The following is a 23,476-nucleotide window of genomic DNA, read 5'->3' on the forward strand; positions in this document are numbered from 1 at the left end:
GATTATTTTTGTGTGAGTGCATGAACTGTCATTTTTCTTCTCTCTTAACACACTTATGAATCAAGAAATAAACAACAACATGCAGGAACCCTGTTTTATTAACCTCCTCAGCTGTTCATTTTAATTTCTTCATTGTTTCATATGCAAAAAATTAATTTCTTAATACTTTGTCATTCAGATACCTGAAGAGATGGAAGTATTCATAATCAGATTATTCAATGCCACTGGTGGAGCAAGATTGGGCAATATTACCAGTGCTTTTTTACAAATTACAAGGAATGATGATCCCATTTATTTTGCAGGTTAGATATTACTAGTTTTAAATTTGGAATTCATATTCTACCCCATACAGATTTTATTGAAAGAGCGGGTTATTAAAAAATGTTAATCCTAGTGGAGCTTTTCTTTGTTTTTGTTGTATTGTATTTTCCTTTTTTTTTACTTAACAATTTTCTCTCATTTTATGTCATTATTTTTGTGGATGGCTCTTGGATTGGTTAGATGGCTAAGGACAACAATATTCTCTTCTACCTGCAAGTATTTCGTATCCTGAACTACATGTGCCTTCTCTTTCCCTGAGGTGAAGAATCCTCTTACAGGGGACTAGATGAGCAAGCTGCATGCAGGAAGCTAAGGCTTGAACTTGAATTTGTTACCTGTGTGTTTTCAGAACCTCTGACAGTGAGCATTACAGAAGGGAGTGCTGCAAACTTTACAGTCCTAAGGAATGGATCTGCTGATACTGTTGTTGCTGTTCAGTATATTACTGTTAATGGAGATGCGACAGCTGAAGAGGGAGACTTTGTTCCCAGTGGAAAGGAGAGTTTCATTCTGTTTGATGTTGGAGAACGAGAGCAGACCTTGTCTGTGTATGTTAATGATGATGATACCCCTGAAACTGATGAAGTATTTTATATCTTCCTTTTGAATTCAACAGGTAAAAGCAATGTTTTCATGTATATTTAGTAATCCTTTTCTTTTTTCTCTATTTTTTACCACCTTGTTCTTATCATAAAGCAATGTAAAAATGCCAGGCATTATATTAGTAAGACTTGCATAATTTCTATAAAATTTCTGTGCAGTGTGATTGGATTTTGATCTTGAATTGCTTAATTGGAAACAAAAATTAATATATAGCTGAAACTGTCCTGCAAAAATAACTTGAGCTGAAATCTCTTCCCAAATGCTCCAAATTAGATGGGGTTTTGACTCAATAAGAAAATACAGGTTAAATATAAGAAATAGGTATTTTTTCTCGATTATCTGACTATAATGTAGTTCATGTGTTTCCCAAGGCCAGCTAGAATTCACTCTGATACTCAGACAAAGCCATACTTCCTCCTTCTTAAATTTTCTCTTTAGTGCTCTCTTTCTACTTTACTAACTTTGTTCAGGATCTGCTGGTATCTTCTTTTACCATTCTATTGGAAACATGTGATAGCTTTCCTTCTTTCACACATTCCTGCCAGGATGGCCAAAATACAGAATATTTCTAGATAAATTCCTGAAAGAGGGAAAAAATGCAATTATTATTTTTCTTTTTATTATCTGTTGTATATATTGGCCTTGATTGTTACATCCCTTTTGAAAATTACATTGGACTGTTGTACCTCTGAAAAAATACAAATAGAGGTACTTGAGGTTAAAACCATAAATGGGTTGTTCACTTTGGAATAAAAACAAGTCTAATGCTTTTGAAAAGGGTGAAAACTAGGGTGGGAATGGAAACATAATGTACCTTTGTGGACATAAAAAGGTATTGAAATGTCCCTACTCTGCTAATATACATAAAGAAATCCTATTAATTTCCACCTTATTTCACAGGTATTTTGTATTTTTTTTCTTTTCAGATAGGCTGTGATATGAGTATGACTAATCTCATGGAGGTTGCTGTTGTCTTGTATTTAGTTAAAGGGCATATTTCTACTGTAGGTCTAAAGGAGAGCTGGGATCTCTGAATACATGTCTTTTTCTTCTGACTTGACCAATCGATCAAACAAGAAGTACAGCCTCTCATACAGTCCTTTATTTTCAGGATTGCATCATCTCTGGTCATGTCACATTTTTCTTAAAATTTGCATTCTTTATACTTGCCTTAGATGCTATTTACATTTTTAACACTGATTTGTCTGTTACTGAATATCTCAAATATTAGTTTGCACTGATTGCTTTATCACTGCTTGTTTCTTTCTTTGCATGAAACCTATTGATGTGAGAAGAAAAAATACATTCAATTTTAGAGTTAGCTCCATTTCTGATTCCAGTTTTGATTAAATTAATCACCCTCTTTTTAGGTGATACTGTTATTTTTAATGCTGGAGTGGCTACAGTTATTATTGAAGCAAATGATGATCCTAATGGAATTTTCTCCTTAGAACCTATAGAGAAGCTAGTGGAAGAAGGAAAAAGTAATTTTTTTTTGTAAGTAACTTTTAATTAATATCGTTGCCCCTTTTTTGAATGCATGTATGTGTATCTTAATATGTGTGTTATTTTATGGAGAGTACTTTGATTTAACCTTATTTTTTGCATTGCTAAAATTTTTAGAAAAATAGCTCTGCCAAATTTTGGATTAAATTATTTACAAACATACTGGGGATCAACAAGACATCAAATATCAACTCTTATATTATCAAGTAGACTGTGCATATTAAAGTGTACAAAATTCCTGGTAAAATATAAACAAGTAAGATTGCAGCACAAGGAGCTTTTTTGTATCTTCATACAAATAAGATTACAGCATAGGTGTTTTTGTTTAATTTTCATGAGAGTGTAGAGTCAGAAGGACCAAGATGAATGAGCAGAATATAACCTGGATAAATAGAGAAGTAAAAAAAAATATTTTCAAAATACAGTTAAATACAATTATGTGGTCAATTTCTTTTTGCACCCCCCCCCTTTGAAATCTTACCCTGCAAACAACCTATTTTACTGTATTCTTTCTGTTAGTTTGTTTATCTTCTATCTGTAAATTGCAGATAGTAAACCATACTCAAAGTCCAAATGTGCTTTTCTTCTAGGATGAGTATATTTTTCCCTAGTCTGACATGTAGGTCCTGGGATGTATTCAGGAAAGGGAAGGGTTAAGAAATTAAGTTTGATGTCATCTGACTTTTTTATGTTCCTAAACTCAGAATGTGGGTATAAATTGACAAAAATACTGATTTTCAATGAGAAAATTTTGGACAGGGTATGAAGACACAATATGGTTCACAATAAATGTGACAGTGTGAACAGTTAAAGAAGAGGCTTTTAAGCACTTGTTTAATTATATTTTATATATTCTTAATTAATTTGATTGTTTTAAGTCCTGGAAATAGATGCTGATGACTGTGAGTTAGATCTTTATGCTTGTGTTGCACATCTAAAAAATTAAAATATTTGTTAAAAGAGTACATTAAGTATATATTTTGTGGTTCGTTTTATGTTGCTCTTTGAGGATTTTTTGGCCCCCAATAATTTTTTTTTTCAAATCGATGGTGTGAAGAGTGATGATATGAACTAAACACATTTGTATACAAGCACTTTATGGAAGCACATGATTCCAAGGTCACTAACATCTTACTTTGCTTAATTCTTATTGCTATAATATATTTACTGGGAAACTGTCTCTTCTATACCCCCAAAAGGAATTTACTTTTGTTTAGTACATAAGAAAAGCGTCAGACTGGTTTATCACCTAACCAGTGGGAACACCTACACAGCAGCACTGAGCACTGAGCTTTTATGAGAGTAACTGGAGTTACTGCAACAGTGCTGCAGCATTGGAATAAAATGTCCTGTTTAAGAACAACAAAAGGAACCTTTAGAACCTAAACTACTTGACTTAATTAATTTTTCAGACTTGTATAATAATGCTTTAAACAGCTATTTTAATGCTTTTTACCACACAAACAGAAATGGTCTTTTTGTATGCAAAAATATTTTGTTCATAAAGGAGCTTCTTTATGTTCAGTTTAGTTCTTCAGTTTTTATTTATAAAACTTTTTGGAAATTGGTGAAATTATGTTACCAGATAACTATGCAAACAAATAAAAGATTTTTTTGTATTTTTTCAATTCTTAATATGGAATAATCAGATTTGTGAAGGACCTACTATGTAACTGTAATTAAATACCAATTCAAAAAAGGTTAAGGCATCTTAATGGTTAAAGGATAAAATACTTATAGTTAAATACCTTCTCTTTCTTCTCTAAGAGTGGCCAGTTAACACAATTTTAAATGTTAATTTGCTGAACTATACATTCATTTTATATTTTTAAAAAATAGAAGTGCAAGACAAACTAATTTTCATCTAAACAGCGCTGTTTTGCATGGACCTTCATTGATTACTTTCTTTCTAAGACATCTGTGGTATACCTTGGTGAAGAATTATATTGTGAAATTGCAGGCCCTGCAAGAGGATTGTTCTATTGTTCATGGTTCTGGTTGTTATTTGTGGTTATTTAGAACAATGCATATTATATTCCATCCAGTAAGGATGATTAGTCCGTGTTTTCCATTGTTAATGGAGAATGCTGATGCATGTCTGCCAGGACATTGACTCTTTCTGTATCTCTGAACAGGATTTTGAGACATAGAGGACACTTTGGGAATGTCTCATTAACCTGGCAGCTGTTTCATAATGACTCTACACTGAAGCCAGGAGAAGAGTTCTATGAAACTTATGGGACTGTGTACTTCATGGATGGTGAAGGATCAAAGCAGATATTGCTCCATGCTGTTTCAGATAAAATTCCTGAATTCAATGAATTTTACATTTTAAAATTGGTGAATGTTTCAGGTACTGTCTTCCATATAACCATTCCCTTCCTATCTGGTAGAAAACAATTATATTTAATCAATCAAAAAGAAATAATCCTACAAAGTGCTTTGCCTTGATACCTATGTCATCCTATACTTTTCTGGTGACATTTTAGGGTTTTTTTCTCTATTTCTCTTTAATTTAGATATATGAACACAGTTTTGGAATCTGGCCTTTAAAAAAGATACCTTTTAGTGATTTCAGAGATGTAGAGCCTTCTGTAGAGCTGACAAAATGAAGGTATAAAATACCATAATGGAGATTAGCTGGTTTGTTTTCTTTTTTTCTAGAAATTTCTCCAAAATACAAATAGTTACCACTTTATAACACTTTATTACAACTGCTACAGGCCTACTACTGAGTAGAGTTCCAAACCTCCTTCCACCTCAGTATATTTATGGTCTTGTGTGCTGAGATACAACTGAAAATATGTTGACATTTCTGTAAGTGAAATCCATATGTGTGTACAGAAGATTTCCTGTTTAGTAGTGCATGGAGTCTCTAAAGTCACCATGGTCTTCTTATTCTGAAGAAGTAGGTGACCAATGGCAGGACTTAGGAGCTGTTTTAGCACACAGCTGGTTACTGATTTTGCAGGGTAATCTCTGCTTATTTGGAGGCAGTGAACCAAGTGTTGCCATTTAATATTTGTGTAAATCTTGGAGTACAATGAAAAATTAATTTTACCTTATGTTTTTCAAATGAAACAAAAGCAACTTATCTCATTACTAATTCAGGAAATCTGAGCTAATCTTGTTTTAACTGAAAAACAGTTATATTCTGAACTTAAAAATAACATTGCTTATTTTCTATGAAAATGTTCTCTATAGTATTTTAAAACCAATATAGTTAATTCATGTAAAACTTAAATTTGGAGAAATTTTTAGGAGTTCAGAGACCCTTTAAAGAAGATTTAGGCCTATTTAAAAAGGTATTTTGTTTAAACATTTTAAAATACTTAGTAACTTTTTTCAGACCAGTAACTTCTACTCTCAACTTCCATTATATAGGTGGGTCTCCTGGTCCTGGTGGGCAGTTGTCTGAAACAAGCCTTGCTGTAACTGTGATGATCCCTTTCAATGATGACCCTTTTGGAGTCTTCGTTCTAGATCCCGACAGTCAGGACAGAGAGATAGTAGAAGATGTTCTTTCTGAAGATGATCTTTCCTATATTACAGACTTCACCATCTGGAGACATCAAGGCACTTTTGGTGCTGTCCGTTTAGGTTGGGAAATACTGTCCAGTACGTTTCAAGGTGGATTACCGTCAATGGTAGACCTCTTGTTGCTGGGATCATTTCCAAGTTCAGTGCAATCTCAGCCACACATGAGACGCCATCACAGTGGAACAGATGCTTTGTATTTCAGTGGAAAAGAGGATGCATTTGGAATTATTGGTCTGGAATACCCATACGAGGGAAATACTGCAGTAACTAATTTTACATTTTCAGCATGGTTAATTCCTAATGTTAATACTGATGGTTATATAGTTGAAAAGGATGATGGTAATGGAACCTTATATTATGGTGTGAAAATCCAAACAAATGATTCTCACATTTCTATAGTGCTTCATTATACAGCATTAGGGTCCTATATGACATACATAGCCAAAACAGCAGTCCTGAAATATCTGGATGAAAGTACTTGGGTTCACATTCTGATTACTCTGGATGAAAGTATAATTGAATTTTACATGGATGGAATTCCAGTTCTAGGAGGAATTAAGAGCCTTAAAGGAGAAGCAATTGCTGATGGTGAGTCAATAGGTTGTGTTATTCTTCATATATGAAGTTTTGCAAAATATGGAAGAGTCTAGCTCCTTGAAAGATATATGCAAGATTCTGAAATTATTATATCTGATTAGTTAGTTAAAAGCAATTCATAGAAAATTCTAGGAATTTTCAAAAACCATATAAATGGAAATAAGAGCTGGGAAATTTTCAAAAAGCATCAGAACTGTACAGGAATATTAATTTCAATAACTTGAAAATAATGATAATTATATTTCTATATGTATGCTTATAGATATATAACTGTACTTATAGTTATATATATTTATAATTAAGGTTTTGATTAGATTTGCAGTACTGTGACTAAGAAAGAATCTTTTCTCTTGATTTCTGAAACAAAATACAATAAGTTTTTGAGTCTAGTTGTGAATTATATTACAGCTAAACCACTACTTTGTAAGCAATAGAATGTTTAGGGTTTAGATTTACTTAAGCGTGTATTTACATGGTATATAAAAAATTTGCCCATATGTTTAATGATGTTCCAAATAACATTAGCATATGTACTTCAATTCCTCTAATTTGATATTCCCAGATGTGTCTTAGTCATACATAACCATTATGGATGTTTACACTCAACTAGCATAGCAGTGAGCATCACAAGAATTCCTTTGCAAAGTCAGGTATTATATAGTGGAAATACATTTATGTTTACTCTTTCTTTTGCATTTCCTCACCCTTCCATGTGCTTTTTTTTTTTTTTTCATAGCAGTAATCTCTTCCTTTTCCTTTATTTCTCTTCCCATCAGTTTCACAGGGTTTTTTTTTTTGTTTGTTTGTTTGGTTGTTTTTTTTTTTTGTTTTTTTTTTTTTTTCCCATGGGGATAGGCAGTGCATCATTATCAAAGTCTTGAGTGCAGGCTCCTCTGTAATCAAAGAAGGAAAATTTAAAAACATGCAGTGATGTTAAATGCATATAATATCTACATGCATATATGTGCACAAACATAAAGCTCTGTCTGGAGATATATATATAAGCTAAGTATAATCTAAGGATTTAATCTCTCATCTTTTAATGCTGGATACTATAGTGGGTACTGTAGCCTGGCTTTTCTCACCATCCTCTACCTTGTGTCTTGGGATCAGTCGCAGTTGTGGTTACTTGTTTCTAGAAGTGACACTCAGTGTCACATTTCCTTCCAAAATCATAAAACAGTTGAAGAGATATGTTCTCTATGTTATAGAGAACTATGAACTACCAGCTTAGTATATTTTTGAAAAAAGGAACTGTCATCCTCTGATTTGCTGAGTAGAATAATTTTTCGGAGAGAAAGAAATGATAAAACAGTTTAAAAAAGTGCTTGGAACTGGTCTACTTTTCTAAGCCCCTCTTCCAGTGCATAAGGGCACAAGCATGTCCTGTGTGGCTAATACTCTGATCATCAGAATGAATTGTCAGTCCTAGCAGAGGACACATTAAATATACAAAGATACAAAATGTGTAAAGCAAGTGTTTGGAAAAACAAAATTGATATGGGCTGCAGCTGGCTCTGAATATTTTAATGGAAAGAGAGAAGTTTCCAAGATTCATTAAGATAAAGGATTATGACAACGTGCAGATAGAATTAGTAAGTTGAAATACATGAACAATCTAGGAAGGAATTATTTGACCTGTAATGATCTACCTGTAACACTGAGATGAGGCTTCAGGAGCCTCCCAGTCTCCATTTCAAGATCAATATGATTACTAACCCAGGGACGGTAAATAAGTTATCATAGATTTTTAAATAATTACATATATTAGTTATTTTGAAAAAAGCCCCAATAACATAAGAAAAATTCTAACTTTCTTCTCAGGTCCAGGAATAGTGAGAATTGGAGCAGGAATCAATGGCAGCAGCAGGTACACAGGTTTAATGCAGGATGTAAGACTTTATGAGAGAAAACTGACACAAGCAGAGATCTATGAACTCCATGCAACTCCTGCAAAGAGTGATGTACACCCTGTCTCTGGGTATTTGGAGTATCGTCAAGGAGAAACCAATAAATCATTCATTGTTTCTGCAAAGGATGATAAAGAGGAAGAAGGAGAGGAGTTATTCATCCTAAAGCTCATTTCTGTGTGTGGTGGAGCTCGAATTTCAGAAGAAAACACAACAGCAAGATTAAGAATACAGAAAAGTGATAATGCTAATGGTTTATTTGGCTTCACTGGGGCATGTATTCCTGAGGTAAGATGCTCATAAGGAAAACTACAGGAAAATTGTAGACACAATCAAACTAATGGCAAGGCTAACTAACCTTTGAATGGCCTTATTCTACTTTTTAAATTTTTATAGTCAAAGTTTTCTAGAATTTGGAATTGTGTAAATTCTGTTTATACAGGCTCAGTCACTCTAGTATCGCCACTATTACTTTTTTAAAATCCCCACAAATTACTTTTATTAAGAAAATTTACTTTATTATATAAACTGAAGACTAAGGCTTAAAATTTCCTAGAATAATTTTTTTTCCTCTACTTCTGTAACTTCTGAGGCTGTAACCTGATGTTGTCTTGGAGAGAGTTCATTTTCTTCTTAGTATCTGGTACAGGTCTGTGTTTTGGATTCAAGATGAGAATAATGTTGATATCATAAGGATGGTTTGGTTGTTGCTAAGTACAATTTCACCTGAGTCAAAGACTTTTCTTTGTCTCATGCTCAGCTAGTGAGGAGCTTCACAAAAAGATGGGAAGGAGCGTGTCCAGGACAGCTGACCTGAACTGGCCAAAAGAACATTCCACATTACGGAATGTCAAGTCCAATGTATAAACTGGGCGAGTTAGCTGGAAAGCAGTTGGTCATTGTTTGGAAATGGGCTGGGTATTGGTCAGGATGTGGTGAGCGACTGTGCTGTGCAGCATTTGTTTCTTTTGGGTTCTGTTCCAGTCTCCCCCTCCCTTAGAATTAAATCATCATCATTTTATCATCATATTTGATCTGCATTCTCTTAATACTGGCTGGAAGGTACTGGTTTAAAACATAAAATTTTTGATGGTGGTGACCACCATATCTGCAGTATATAAACTTGAATCTTTTTTTGAGGGGATTGAAATAAACATAATTAAATTTTAGTTTTTAATCATTATGAGGGATACATGATACTAGTTTCTATTATTATTAGATTATTTTGGAAAATAAATTAATAATGCTTTACAATTTGGGAGCTCTTATGACCTCTTAAGTGCATCCTTTTTATCTGAAGTCCTTATGATGTGTTTGAAAAAAACAATCTTGCCTGACTGGTAGTTTTTGGTTCAGTTCAGTTTACTTTCCAGGTGACTACCATCTGCTACCGTAATAGATTCCTTCAGTTTCCAATGCTACTGATAATTCTGTGATGTGACAGATCAGCAATCAGCCATGAAGAAAAATTTAAAATTTATGTGGCATGTTAATTGTTTCACCTTTATCTTATAGCATGGTCATATCAGTAGTTTAATTTTCTTATGTCTGTATCTGTTCGTTAAGCAGTTGAAGGCATGTTCAGTATCTGCATTGTGCTATACAGCAACTCAAATTTATTTAATGCTTAAGATAGCTTTAGTCATTCTGATAACTTTCAAATAAAATTATTTTCTATTTTAATTTGTTTATCATAATTTTTTTAATGCACATTGCCAGTATCAATTCCTGATTTGTTCCAAATGTGTGAAATTGTTGCTGCTAAGGACATGTTCTTTATGAAGACAGAATTGCAAAGAGTACTGTAGAACAAAAAGTTCTTCAGTTTTCCCTGAATCATAATAGTATAGTTTGATTTAAATGTATATTTTTTTTTTTCATAGTGTTTTTAGTCAGGGAAAGGATGAATCTAAATATTTCTTAAAAGAATTGAAATTAATATAAAACAGTATAGTATTTTGCTTTTGATATACACATTTTAAACACTGATTCTGTTTTTGTGTCCAAAAGAAACAACAGGGTACAGTTACTGGCTGACCTCAGGGAGATGCCAGAAGCTATTTCAATTTCCATGAAGATTGCTCTGACCACCATCGACATCAGTTTCAGCTTCCTATCACTCCAACAGTGATGAAAGCAACATGACAGCAATAAAGAATTGCTGAACATTTGAATAGCACTAGAGAATTCAACTTTTTACATTTATTCCTTTGATTGACTTTAATCATAACAAATATGTCAATTTCTTGCTTTCTTCCAGGCTGCTGATGAGGGTTCCACTATATCCTGTGTCGTGGAGCGAACAAGGGGTGCCCTAGACTATGTGTATATAAATTACATTATCTCACAGGTTGATTCCAGGGGCATTAATTACTCTGTTAGCGATTTTTCTAACAGCAGTGGCACTATCACATTCCTTCCTTGGCAGAGATCAGAGGTAAACCCTACCTTCCTATTAAGTATTCATCCTGTCCTTTGCAAATGTGCTGGAAAACACCTTCTGAGAATGCTTGACTGGTTTTCATACTAAAGAGTCTTTTCTTCTCCTGGCTTTTATTACATTTTGCAGGGTTTTTTCCATCTTTGACATCTAATGAGTGATAAGATAGACACCTTTATATCTGTGTGCATCTCACTTCAGGCATTACTGTGCACGCATGAATGCTTAAATGCAAAGAGTTGCATATAAAATATGTTTACATTTATGTTTATATTAGAGCTTATGCTATACTTCAAGTATAGGTAGCCCTGGCCTTGAATAATGGATCCAGTGACTTCTGAAATTGGAATATGATCAGGTTTTGATCTGAGCTGTGGAGATCAGTTTTATCTCCACAACAATGAAATGGACAGTCAACTTTACTGCTGTAATCAAATGTCCTGCAACTGTTAGCCACATTCTGTCTATTTTCATTTATCTATTTTTGTGAATTTTACCCAAGCCCACAGCATGGGAATTTCACATTTGTCTGAAAAAGAGGTGTGGGGCCACAATACTGTAGGAAGTTCATAAGTGTTTTCTATTAGTGTTTGTTAAATAGAAGGGTGGATCGATAGTAGAAAATACAAACTGTCTTTAATTTTGCTTCTGTCATTCTGTTGAAGTCAGTAGGGACTGAGTGAAACCTACTGACATAGTTTGAAAAGATCCCAGGGACTTAGAGCTGTGGATTTGATCCCAATTAAACAATGTAAATTATTACAGCTTGGCAAAAAACTTGTGATTTTTGGAAAACAGTATGCTCCTGGCAGTTTATTCAGCTTTAATTCTCTACTGAAATGTATTACTGCATTACATGCAGTCATTTAAAGTTAAATTTGCCAAGCTTTTCCAGTCTGGCAGCATGGATGAGTCCTGACTTACTTTATAAAGCAGTGGAAAAGACCTGGTGAACCCTCTTGCTCCATTGCTATGTGGTTCAATATGCAGTCTACATACAGAGGACCTAATGGTCATGGCCCTAAGAAACAGACTGGGAGCAGTTGCTCTTCAGGTGAAAAATCTTATGAGAATTTCCACTGACATTTTTAAACTACTCATTCCCATTGCTCTACATCAGCTACCTAAATTTTTTTTCCTATATATTTGTCAAATCTTATCACAATAGATAGGAAGTTGAAATAGTCTGAGATTAATATTATATCTTATGTACAGCAGATTATTTTACATGGTAGTATGATCTGTAACCTCAAGTGTCAGGTGGGATTAAAGCTCACTTCATGTGCTCTCTAAATTAGATTAATTGCTGTAAAGTCTCTCACATCTTGGTAAAGATGTTTTTGCAATTGGTATTCTAAGCTTATTATTATAATTATTATTATAAGGTTAAATTATGTGGAGGGCAATAATGTTCTCTACATTTCTTTCTGAACTCACAGCAAATACAGCTGATTGACTAAAAACTGTTTAAAAGGGTCATAAAACTCTTAAGGAATGTATGTTGCATACTTTGATTTTTCCATGATTTTGTCCTTCTCTAGGTCTTAAATTTGCATGTTATTGATGATGACATTCCGGAGTTAAATGAGTATTTCCGTGTGACATTAGTCTCTGCAGTGTCTGGAGATGGAAAACTAGGTTCAACTCCTACCAGTGGAGCAAGTATAGATCCAGAAAAGGAAACTACTGATATCAGCATTAAAGCCAGTGACCACCCATATGGTAACAATGTTGATGATGCAATCTTATTGCAGATTCATGTATACTTCTAGCTCAAGAGGTAAAAAATTTGCTTAGCCTAGACAGATGAGGAAGCAATTGCACTTTATCTAATTTGAGATTAATTAATGATTTTTATACAAGAATAAAAGTCAAATTACTGACTCTTGAGAATGCTACAAAAAAGGAATTAAAGCTGCCTGGACCAAACATGGGATCATCCCCATTTGCAAGAAAACCACATTGCATGTTGTTGATTTTATGGTAATTTTTGTGAAATGAGAATTTGTAACAGAGAGAGATATTTAATCATGCCTATTACTATACCAGCTAGTACCCAATATTATGACATTTGGGTTCTTTTGGGAAGCGTTGAATTCATTCTTGTGAAATGATTTTTTCAGACTAACATGAGTGAGAGAGAAAATGTACATACTACATACCTGGAAATAGCATGATTGAGTTCTAAGGGCATCTTAATATGTTTAAAATGTCATTTTTCGAATATAGATATTATAAATATTTTTGGTTTTTATTTTTTTTATTTTTATTATTTGAATTTTTTATGAGAAGCCATGTATATAATTTTTGTCTTTCAGGTCTACTGCAGTTCTCAGTGGGGCCACCTCCTCAGCCCAGTGATGAAATGATTCTGCCAGCCTCTGCTGTGCCCCATATCACCATTAAAGAAGAAGTTGGACACATCAGATTATTGGTAGTTCGTGCACAAGGACTTCTTGGAACAGTTCTTATGGAATACAGGACAGTGCCAATTACAGCTTTCAGTCCTAAAGATTATCAGGTATGGCTATTGCAATGATGTGTAATTATTTTAGAATTTAATTAAAGCTATTTGTCCTGGAAGTAGCCATCAGTTTGAATATTTTTAGCTCTGCTGTGATTCTTTTCACAGAAACAGTTTATTATGTTGTAATAGATGCATAATAATCACTATGATCCCTATAAAATCACTATAAAGCTATAGTGGTTTCACTATGTGCATTTTGCCTCCTTTCTGTGCATCATGTTGTGTTTCCTGGGAAAAGCCTCCGGGTTTGATTTTGATATCCTTAAGAAAATTGTCAGTGCAGCAAGAATGGATATTGTCTATTGTTTCTAAGTATATCAGACTTCATATGACCATGCAGGTGCATATGCAGGTGAAGATTATATTTGTACTTACTAGGATTTGTACATCTGAACATTTGTAAATCTGTTTTCTTGTCTGACTGCTGTGTGCAGAAAAACGTAGATAAATGAAGATGCTCATAATTCAGTGAATTTAGACTGCTTTTACTTATAAAAAAGACTCAGCAGATTTTTAAAAGTTGAAGTGAAGAAAAGTAGATGTTTTGATAAAGAGAAAAAGAATTGAGGTTGTATTTCTTTTTTCATTTGGATGAAAACACTAAACTTGAACAAAACTATGAAGACCTGTCATATTTCAGGCTGTTTGGGGCTCAATGGAATTTCAGCCTGGAGAAAGATACAAGTACATTACTGTTAACATCACTGACAATTCTATTCCTGAACTAGAAAAAACTTTTAAAGTGGAGCTGTTGAACCCAGAGGGAGGAGGTAAGGCACATATATCAACCCAGTGGTTGTATTTTTGTGATCTTTATTCATCCCTTGAAATCTAACCTTGTGAACTATTTCCATGGTATTTCTAAAAACACACCCTACAGAAAGCAACAATTATTTTTAGGGAAAAACTGTCCTTCAGATGTTTTCTTAATCACTGCTGTAAACAATCAGATCTCAAAGAAAGTATATTACTACCATGCATTCAAAGGCAATTGCTGCTTTTTAAATTACATCATTCCATAGCTGATAGGGAAATAAAATAATGTAAGAAATTTTTTTTCCTTCAAGTTTTCAATATTTAAAATTTAACAGCCAAAGTTGTGCTTTTTATCTACCACTTGAGTGAAATTGGAGAAATGGCAATAAACTGGCTCATAAGCTATTCAAATTGATTATAGCATTAGAAAATTGTGGGTTTTGAGATGCCTGGGGAGTTTAGCTGAGTTGGAGAACTAGCTAGAAGCTAGAATAAATCCTGCTGTGTGACTTTAGTCTTAAAACAGTTGGCAAGCATCAGTGCTCCTGCCATGTAAAATCAATTTTGCTTTACAGAATTTATTTGCATTTAAAAAAGATTTTAAGGAGATTCCTTCTGGTTGGAGGAAATGAAGTGTTGAGAGCCATAAAGTGCCATTTCTACTGATATTAATTTTCAAAGCAATTTAGAATTGCAAGTGTGATACCTTCATATCATATTAACATGTATAACTGTGCTGAAACATAGCACAGTAGTGCTGTGCTCAGATTCTTTTGATAAAAGTTTGAGCTTTCATGCATGTGGACTTTTTGGTCAACTAGTTGTTTCAGTTAAACAAATTTTCATTTTTTTTTTGTTACAAAACTTACAGCTAACTTTGGTAATTTATTAGATGTAAATACCTTCTGAACATAATCTTTTGGAGCTTTTCAACACTTCTGCAAGCACAAAACTTAGAATAAAGGCTCCATCAGTTAAGCTGTGAAATTTTTTCAACTTTCTGACACAATTTTTTGATTTGTTAGAAAATATTAGAGAAAGAGCATTTCACAGAGTCTAGACACTTCTTCCCTCTCCTGCTTGCCCATTTCTAATTTCTCTATTAGGACTGATAAAGAGGGAACACAGAAGGAAAGGGAAAAAAAAGATAAAGGAAAGTAGTATGTGTTTTCTTTCCTTCTGACTTCCTTTTGCTCTTTCCAATTCAATAAATTAAACAAGAGGTGGCATATTCAAGCATATCTGGCTTTTAGCAGAAATACTGTATACTTTAATTTTGAAAATTTACACTTTCCTAGAATACACGTCTGTCTTTTTGTGTTGTCCAGAAATGTTTAAATTACTTTCTGCTTTCCCTTTATTTATAAATGTATATATGTGTATATATCTGTATGTCTGTCATCTTAAAGTTGCTGAGCTCTTTAGAAATGATGGAAGTGGTAGTGGTGATGGAAACATGGATTTCTTCCTTTCAACTGTCCCTCAACATGGTAAGATGTTTTGATTAATCCTATATTTTATTTATAAGTATAATAGCTGTCATAAATTATTATGCTTGATACAACTTTCTTTATGTGTAGTTAGAGATTAATTTAGATTTAACATAAAGTTTTAAAAAAATTCTTTTCCACTTCAATTTAGGTGTAATTTCACTAGCAGTCAGTGTTTAAGGTAAAGTAGAATACAACAGGCTCTTATATAATTAAAACTATATTGTTGTAAAACACAATATAGTGATTTCATAATTAAAGCTTACAAAATTATCTTGGTCTGAGCACTGCCAAATTCTCCTGGGACAAAAAAGCAAAGGTACTTTTTAAATTGAAGGCAATTTTAAAACTACTTGATTGTATACTTTGATACTATATGATATAATATTCTATGTATAATTTTGCTCTTCATGGCAAAAATACTCTTAAAGAAAAGTCAGTTGTGTTAGATTTTTTAATGAAATAATTTGATTTTTTTCATTTTTCCTCTTTCACTTCTTCATGTTTCTATATATGTCATGATATGGAGAAAACAATGGTAATTTAATATTGATAAAAATACCAAATTAAGAAATAACATAGAATATATTGGAAAACCTGTTCTGGTTGGAAAGCAAAACCAGTGAGAGACTCAGAAATACAATTTATTAGGAAAAGGGAAAAGAAACAAAATCCATGCAATAATATAAAAGAAAAACCACTGACAGAGTCAGAATCCAACCTGACACCCCTTTGCCCACCATGTTGTCAGAAGTCCAGATTAGAGTGGCTGCAGTCCTCCTGGAGTGGGAGATGTGGTTCTGCTGGAGCAGTGGTCCTGTAGAAGGGTCTAGTCTTCTTCTGAAGGTCTAGTAGAAAACCCCAATTTGTTCCTCTTGGAAAGATCTGGGAAGGCTGCTTCTCTGTCTAGCAATCCCAGAATATATCTAGGTGGGAATGTTTAGCTCCTCCCCACTGGGCGGAGCATCTCACCATGGGCTGATGTCATTCTGAGTCACTTGGTGGGTCCTTGCTCACCTGTTAAACAGAACTGGCTCCTGGAGGGAATTATCTCTGAGTCACATGTGGAGATATTGATGAGCCCATTAACAGGAGGTAACGAAAACTACCCAGAAGACAACTGCTACACAGATAGCAATACAAAACATCTTGCTCCTCAATCTGGGACAAAACCCTATGCGTTTAGGTCCTCAAATGAAAACCTGCAGATGTAAAAATGTTATGCCAATAACATATGCCATATGCCCATATGCCAATAGAGTAATGTTTTTCCTTTCCTTTCCTTTCCTTTCCTTTCCTTTCCTTTCCTTTCCTTTCCTTTCCTTTCCTTTCCTTTCCTTTCCTTTCCTTTCCTTTCCTTTCCTTTCCTTTCCTTTCCTTTCCTTTCCTTTCCTTTCCTTTCCTTTCCTTTCCTTTCCTTTCCTTTCCTTTCCTTTCCTTTCCTTTCCTTTCCTTTCCTTTCCTTTCCTTTCCTTTCCTTTCCTTTCCTTTCCTTTCCTTTCCTTTCCTTTCCTTTCCTTTCCTTTCCTTTCCTTTCCTTTCCTTTCCTTTCCTTTCCTTTCCTTTCCTTTCCTTTCCTTTATTTCCTTTCCTTTCCTTTCCTTTCCTTAAATTTCCTTTCCTTAAATTTCCTTTCCTTTCCTTTCCTTTCCTTAAATTTCCTTTCCTTAAATTTCCTTTCCTTTCCTTAAATTTCCTTTCCTTAAATTTCCTTTCCTTTCCTTTCCTTAAATTTCCTTTCCTTTCCTTAAATTTCCTTTCCTTTCCTTTCCTTAAATTTCCTTTCCCTTTCCCTTTCCCTTTCCCTTTCCCTTTCCCTTTCCCTTTCCCTTTCCCTTTCCCTTTCCCTTTCCCTTTCCATTTCCTTTCCATTTCATTTTTTATTGTTTTCTTTGACATTTTGTTTCCATTTTACTTGATTCCAGGAATGGTTTCCTTAAGTGCCAGACTCTTCTCTCTGAGCAGCAAGTTATGTCACCCAAGACAATATCTTTAGAAGTAGAATTTATTTGACTCGTGGGGTTTTTTAGGTTATATTTTTCTTTCATTCCAGCTTATGCAGATACGATCTGCATTAATCTTGTCTTTCCTCTTATACTATGGTTTACAGTACAACTCCTCACTATCTTAAATGATGCTCCATTTTCTTTCATTAAACTTGTAATTTTATTTTTGTTCCTCTCTTAAAATAATACTATTTTTTGTTGCATAGTTCCATAGAAGGATTGAGAGGATCGCCTTACCAAAAGTCAGGTCCTTTTCTATACAGGGGGTTACCATGCATTTAAAAAAGAAAAAAACCAAAGATAAACAGCACAGACACTTCATACTCTCTTTTGTATTTTTGTAGCATATTTCTTCAGCTGCTTTCTTTCATGTAAGAAAACATGAGAGGTAAAAATAATCCATGTTGCAACTCTCATTTAACAGCTAGCTTGGGAATTGCATCCCATATCCTTGTGACTATTGAGGCTTCTGATGATGCTCATGGTGTATTTGAGTTCAGTGCTGAGTCCCTTTCAGTGAATGGAACTGAGCCTGAAGATGGAGATAGCAATGTTGTGCTGCAGGTTAGAAAGCTTTGAGTTTCATATTGCTGCATTGAACTCTTCTCTCTGTTTTTACTGGTGTTCTCTGATGCTTTTGTCATTAGACTATGGGGTTTATAACAACTTTGTAATGAACATTTGTTTTTCAGTCATGTAGTGTTTGCTAATGTATATTATTCAGCTTGAAACTAAAATAATAATAATAATAATATCCAAAAACTTAACCTCTTCTATTAATTTAGCATCAAGGGGCTACTGTCTTAAAATAAGTGTTGATAATACAAGTTCTGCAGGGCTAAGGTATTAAAAATTACATGTTTTTAAAACACAGACATATCTTTAATTCATCATTTGCTTAATTGCATTTCACACTTCTGTTTCTTTCTAATAGAATAAAAATCTGCACATCTTTATATGTTTTTCTTAGGTTGTGAGAAGTCATGGGACCTTATCTAAGGTGACATTGCATTGGATCATAATCTGCGATCTCACCAATGACCTGATCTCTACCGTTGGGAATGTAACTTTTGATGTTGGCCAAGTGAGAGCAAATATTACATTACAGGTTTCTCCTGATGATGTTCCCGAATTGGATAAAATGTTTTCTGTCTTGATCATCAATGTCTCCCTTGGTCGTCTTGGATATCATACTAATGCAACATTAACTATTTTAGCAAATGATGATCCATATGGAGTCTTCATCTTTTCTGAGCGAAACAGACCAATAAAAGTTGAGGAAAAAACAAAAAATGTCTCTCTGACAGTTGTAAGATGTGGTGGTCTCCTTGGTACAGTAATGGTGAAATACAGAACTATTGGTGATGAAGAAAAGTTGCCCTTTCTTCCACCTGACATTGTCAGAGCAATAGAGGGAAAAGACTATATGCCTGTTACAGGTTATGTGATCTTTGCAACCAATGAAAGTGAGGCCACAATATCCTTGCCTATTTTGGATGATGATGATCCTGAGAGGTCAGAATCTGTTTTTGTGGAGCTAAGCAGTGTTGTTTTAATCAAGAAAGTTCAGGATCGGCCAAGTAAGTGTCTTATATAAAACCTACAATTTAACTATAAAGGTTTGTATTTATATGTAACAGGAGAAACTACAGCAAGACAAATTAAGAGCTCTTTACCTGGTATAGATAAGATATCTTTTAGTTACCTGACTTGTGCCTGTTGACATTTCTTCCCTTTGGCACTATTTTATTGGAAAAACATGAGTATTTGTATTTCTTTATCCATTTTGCATTGTCTTATACAAAGTGTTTCAGGCCAAATATGTTACAGTGTTTGTTTGTGCACTAATACCTGCTTATTTAGCATTATTTCTGGAATTATTTCAGTAGTAGGAAATAACTAAGCTAGTTTTTAAAATTAATATACAAAAAAGTCTTATTAAAAAAAGGTGATATAGAGTTAGTGGCATGCTGCTTTCTTAGTGTTGACAATTTTTACTTAATTTCTCATTCAGATAAATTCAGGTCATTACAGCCTGATTTGCACTTCAGAGATTCTTGGCATGTCTAATTGTTGCCTTTGCTCACAGATTAAGGGGTAACCTCAAATATAATTCCTCTTGGAGTTGAAATCTTACTTATATTTCATCATATCAAGAGTAAAACTGAAATTATTCTGAACTGTATTGATCTTAGTATTAGTCTTATGCTTAAATAAATAAATAAATAAATTCACAATACTTCATCTTTTAAAAAAAAAAAATATGGCTTGTATGCTCCACAACATAGTAGAATAGTTTCAGATTTCCTGCTAGAACAAAATTTAAACACATGTATTTTGATGTGGTTTGTAGTTATGCTTTGTCCAATTGTAAAAAAAGATAATTTCCTTGAAAAGTAGAGACAGCTAAACTCACATATATGCCTACAAACTATATAGCCATGAATAGCAAGCATTTCAGGTTATTGCTCACTAAGTTTTCTTTATATTTCAGTTATAAATTCTCCTCGACTTGGTTTAGTGGGTGAAACAATAGCTCATGTGATTATCAATGCCAATGATGATGCTTTTGGAACACTTCAGCTTTCAGCTTCAGCTGTGCGAGTTGCTGAAAACTATGTTGGACCAATCATTAATGTGACCAGAACTGGGGGAATATTTTCAGATGTTTCTGTGAAATTTAAAGCTATGCCAATAACTGCAACAGCTGGTAAGAAAGCAGAATAACAGAATTATGGAGTCTTTGTTAAAGCTGAAACAAAAAATGTGTAATGAGTTGCTCTGTTATTTTAAAAGTATGAAAGATAAAGTAGTAAGGCACTGACTGTGCTTAGCAAGTATGAATCTAAGACCTAGTGGAAAATGTAGCATTTTCAGTGGAGGACCTAAAAGGTAAATGAAAGAAGGAATTGGGGTGTTTGTCTACTTAATTTGTTTGTTTAGCATACCACCACTTCAATGCCCCCTCGCCCCCCACTCCCTAAAATGTTATAATAGTATATGCAATAACAATTTAGTCCCATGTACATTTTAAACCCATCATCTATTGCTTAGTTGAGCTTATTGGAGAGGAAGTGAGAGCTGGGGACTTAGCTGTAAATCAAACATGGAAAAATCTATCCAAACCCAAGGAGACTTGAACTTCTGAAAATGGAACATAAACTTCTCCAGTTGGTCCCTGCTGTAGAGAAGGTACATAAAGAAAGGAGAAAAACTATGAAATCTCTAGGATCACTTAGACAGCTATAAATTGAGTGCACTGTATTTCAGCTATGTCCAAACTGATTAGGTGGGTGATACATGCTCTGAGAACTTTTAATTTCATTTTTATGTAATAGAGTGTTATAAATTAAATATATAGTTAGATTTATATCAGAGTATGCTTTCAATTACTCTCTGAAGCAGAGCAGTGATCTAGTGTATCACAGATCTTCCTCTAGAGAGTTGAGACAAGTTTGCCTAAGATGAAATCGACACATAAAATATGCCCTTTACTGAAATCTACTTTGACAAGGTGTTTCTGTTCCCGCTTTTATCTCTTGGAAAGCTGGACAGCAATTATAAATCAAATATAGAAACATCTTGGTTTTGTGACCTTGTAAACAGCAGACAATAAAGGACCTTTTTTACTACCTCTTAGTCTAACAGTGCAAACTCTCTTTTGGTCCAGCCAAGCTTTATTTTGGTCTGTACAAACATTTAAAAGGCAATAGGACATAATTAAAAAAAAATAAAGATGTTTGGGGTCTGAAGATAAAAGAAAAGACAGCATAAAACCATGGAGAAATGCATGTGTAAACAAAGACAAAGTGGGTATTAATGACAATGTTCACCACACTGTGTTTTATTACATTGGGTTTTTCATCTACAAATCTAGGTGAGGACTACAGTGTAGCTTCATCAGATGTTGTCTTACTAGAAGGGGAAACTAGTAAAGCTGTGCCAATTTATATAATTAATGATATCAATCCTGAACTTGAGGAGTCATTTTATGTTCAGCTGCTGAACCAAACAACAGGAGGAGCCTTGCTTGGATCTTTGACGAGGGCAGTCATAACTATTGAGGCTTCTGATGAACCATTTGGATCCTTTGGTAAAAGAGTACATATTTTCTTCTGTTTTCTTCTGTTATTCTTTTTCTTCTTGGGGTTTGTGGGGGAGCTGCTACTTGGCAGCTGAATAAAAACATTCAGAAGCAGAAGTGTGGGTATATAGAGTAAAGGAAAATATAAGATGAAGTTAATTTAAAAATCTAATAAAGAAGTAATGGGGCTTTAATATAACAGAAGGATTGAGCCTCTTGGAGGCTCTAATTAGCGGCACCAAGCCGTAGAACAAGAGGTAACAAGGTGAAACTGATGCCCAGGAAGTTGTGCACTGGAACAGGTTGCCCAGAGAGGTTGTCGAATCTCCTTTTGTGGAAACTTCCAAGAACTGCCTGGACATACTCCTGTGCCATGTGCTCTGGGATGACCCTACTTGAGCAGGGAGCTTGAATCAGATGATCTACAGTGGCCTCTTCCAACCTGGCCCATTCTGTGATTCTCTGATTTCTACTTAACATATTCCATGTTAAACAGTTATAATTAATTTCTTCAATAAGTGACATGAAATCTATAAAGAGTTGCTTTGCTGGGTAATTATATTCTAAGACATTAAAAATGAATGTATTGGAATAGACTTTTTGGATGAAGGCTTTATTTTCATGCTAATTTTCCCTGCAGATGAAAAAATGAGTATTGAAAGTCTGCTTTTAGATTGAAACATGATTAAAAAGGGTTTATCTGTGCAAGTAAATGCAAGCAAGTAAAATGAAACTGTACTTCAGAAACTGATATGTTTACTTTCAGTTTTATTGTTAATGCACTACAACTCCCTGTGGTGTATGTCAGTTTTTCAGAATACTGAATTCACTGTGGAGGAGCCTGAATTTGGATCAGTAACCATAAATCTGCCAATAATCCGCAATGCTGGGACGCTGGGTAATGTTACAGTTCAGTGGGCTGCTACCATTAATGGACATCCTGCTGATGATGACTTGAAAGCTGCCACGGGTAATATTACTTTTGCTCCTGGGGAAACCATTCAGATGTTGCTGTTGGAAATCCTGGCTGATGATGACCCAGAAGTAGAAGAAGTAAGTAGAGCAATTTATGTCTCTCTTGAACAGCATTAGAGTTTTAACTTGTATAAGAGATGTGTGCAGATCAAAGCAAAAAATGTTATGGCAGGAAGCTGCAACAAGTTCAGATTTTATTTTGCTTGTGATTATTTTTAGTAATGACAAAAATTATTCAGCTGCATTATTTGTTCTTCTTTTTTTTTCTTTTTGAGATTGTCCATGTAGAATTAATTCAGGCCTCCAATGGTGGTGCTATCGGGTTAGATGGCTTGGCAAATATTGTTATACCTGCCAATGATAATCCTTATGGCACAGTTTTCTTTCATCAATCCTCATATCAAATTCAGGAGCCACTAGAAAGAAATTTACTTGCAAATATATCAGTCAGGAGAAGGTCTGTATAATATTGGCTGATTTTAATATCTTTTTTGTTGTTGTTGTTGGTTTTGTTTGGTTTGGTTTTTGTTGGGTTTTTTTTGGCAATAATTTTAAATATTACACCCTTGTATAGGTATTTGCATCAATTTCTTGTTCTGCCAGCTTTTTTTTCATATACATTGATTTTGAACTAGATATCTGCTTGTTAGAAATGCACATAAAGTACAAATGTAATAAATGTGTAGTGTAAACCCAGTGCACACAGTGTAGTTGAAGTTTT

At 34.1% G+C, this 23,476-nt stretch overlaps 1 protein-coding gene across 1 annotated transcript in view; it reads left to right on the top strand.

Annotated features, from left to right (window-relative positions):
- ADGRV1 (adhesion G protein-coupled receptor V1) overlaps positions 1–23,476 on the top strand; it is a 436,592-nt gene that overhangs the window by 219,027 nt on the left and 194,089 nt on the right. The window contains exons 90-107 of the mRNA XM_077790425.1: positions 86–92; positions 179–302; positions 671–937; positions 2,295–2,421; positions 4,566–4,783; positions 5,815–6,558; positions 8,392–8,765; positions 10,738–10,914; positions 12,459–12,639; positions 13,236–13,438; positions 14,085–14,214; positions 15,610–15,690; positions 18,121–18,260; positions 18,667–19,276; positions 20,191–20,406; positions 21,574–21,789; positions 22,589–22,833; positions 23,031–23,212. Coding sequence (XP_077646551.1) covers positions 86–92; positions 179–302; positions 671–937; positions 2,295–2,421; positions 4,566–4,783; positions 5,815–6,558; positions 8,392–8,765; positions 10,738–10,914; positions 12,459–12,639; positions 13,236–13,438; positions 14,085–14,214; positions 15,610–15,690; positions 18,121–18,260; positions 18,667–19,276; positions 20,191–20,406; positions 21,574–21,789; positions 22,589–22,833; positions 23,031–23,212 — 4,242 coding nt within the window. The remainder of the gene's footprint in view (positions 1–85; positions 93–178; positions 303–670; positions 938–2,294; positions 2,422–4,565; positions 4,784–5,814; positions 6,559–8,391; positions 8,766–10,737; positions 10,915–12,458; positions 12,640–13,235; positions 13,439–14,084; positions 14,215–15,609; positions 15,691–18,120; positions 18,261–18,666; positions 19,277–20,190; positions 20,407–21,573; positions 21,790–22,588; positions 22,834–23,030; positions 23,213–23,476) is intronic.

The sequence above is a fragment of the Lonchura striata genome, chromosome Z, assembly GCF_046129695.1.
Source record: "Lonchura striata isolate bLonStr1 chromosome Z, bLonStr1.mat, whole genome shotgun sequence".
NCBI classification, from domain to species: Eukaryota; Metazoa; Chordata; class Aves; order Passeriformes; family Estrildidae; genus Lonchura; species Lonchura striata.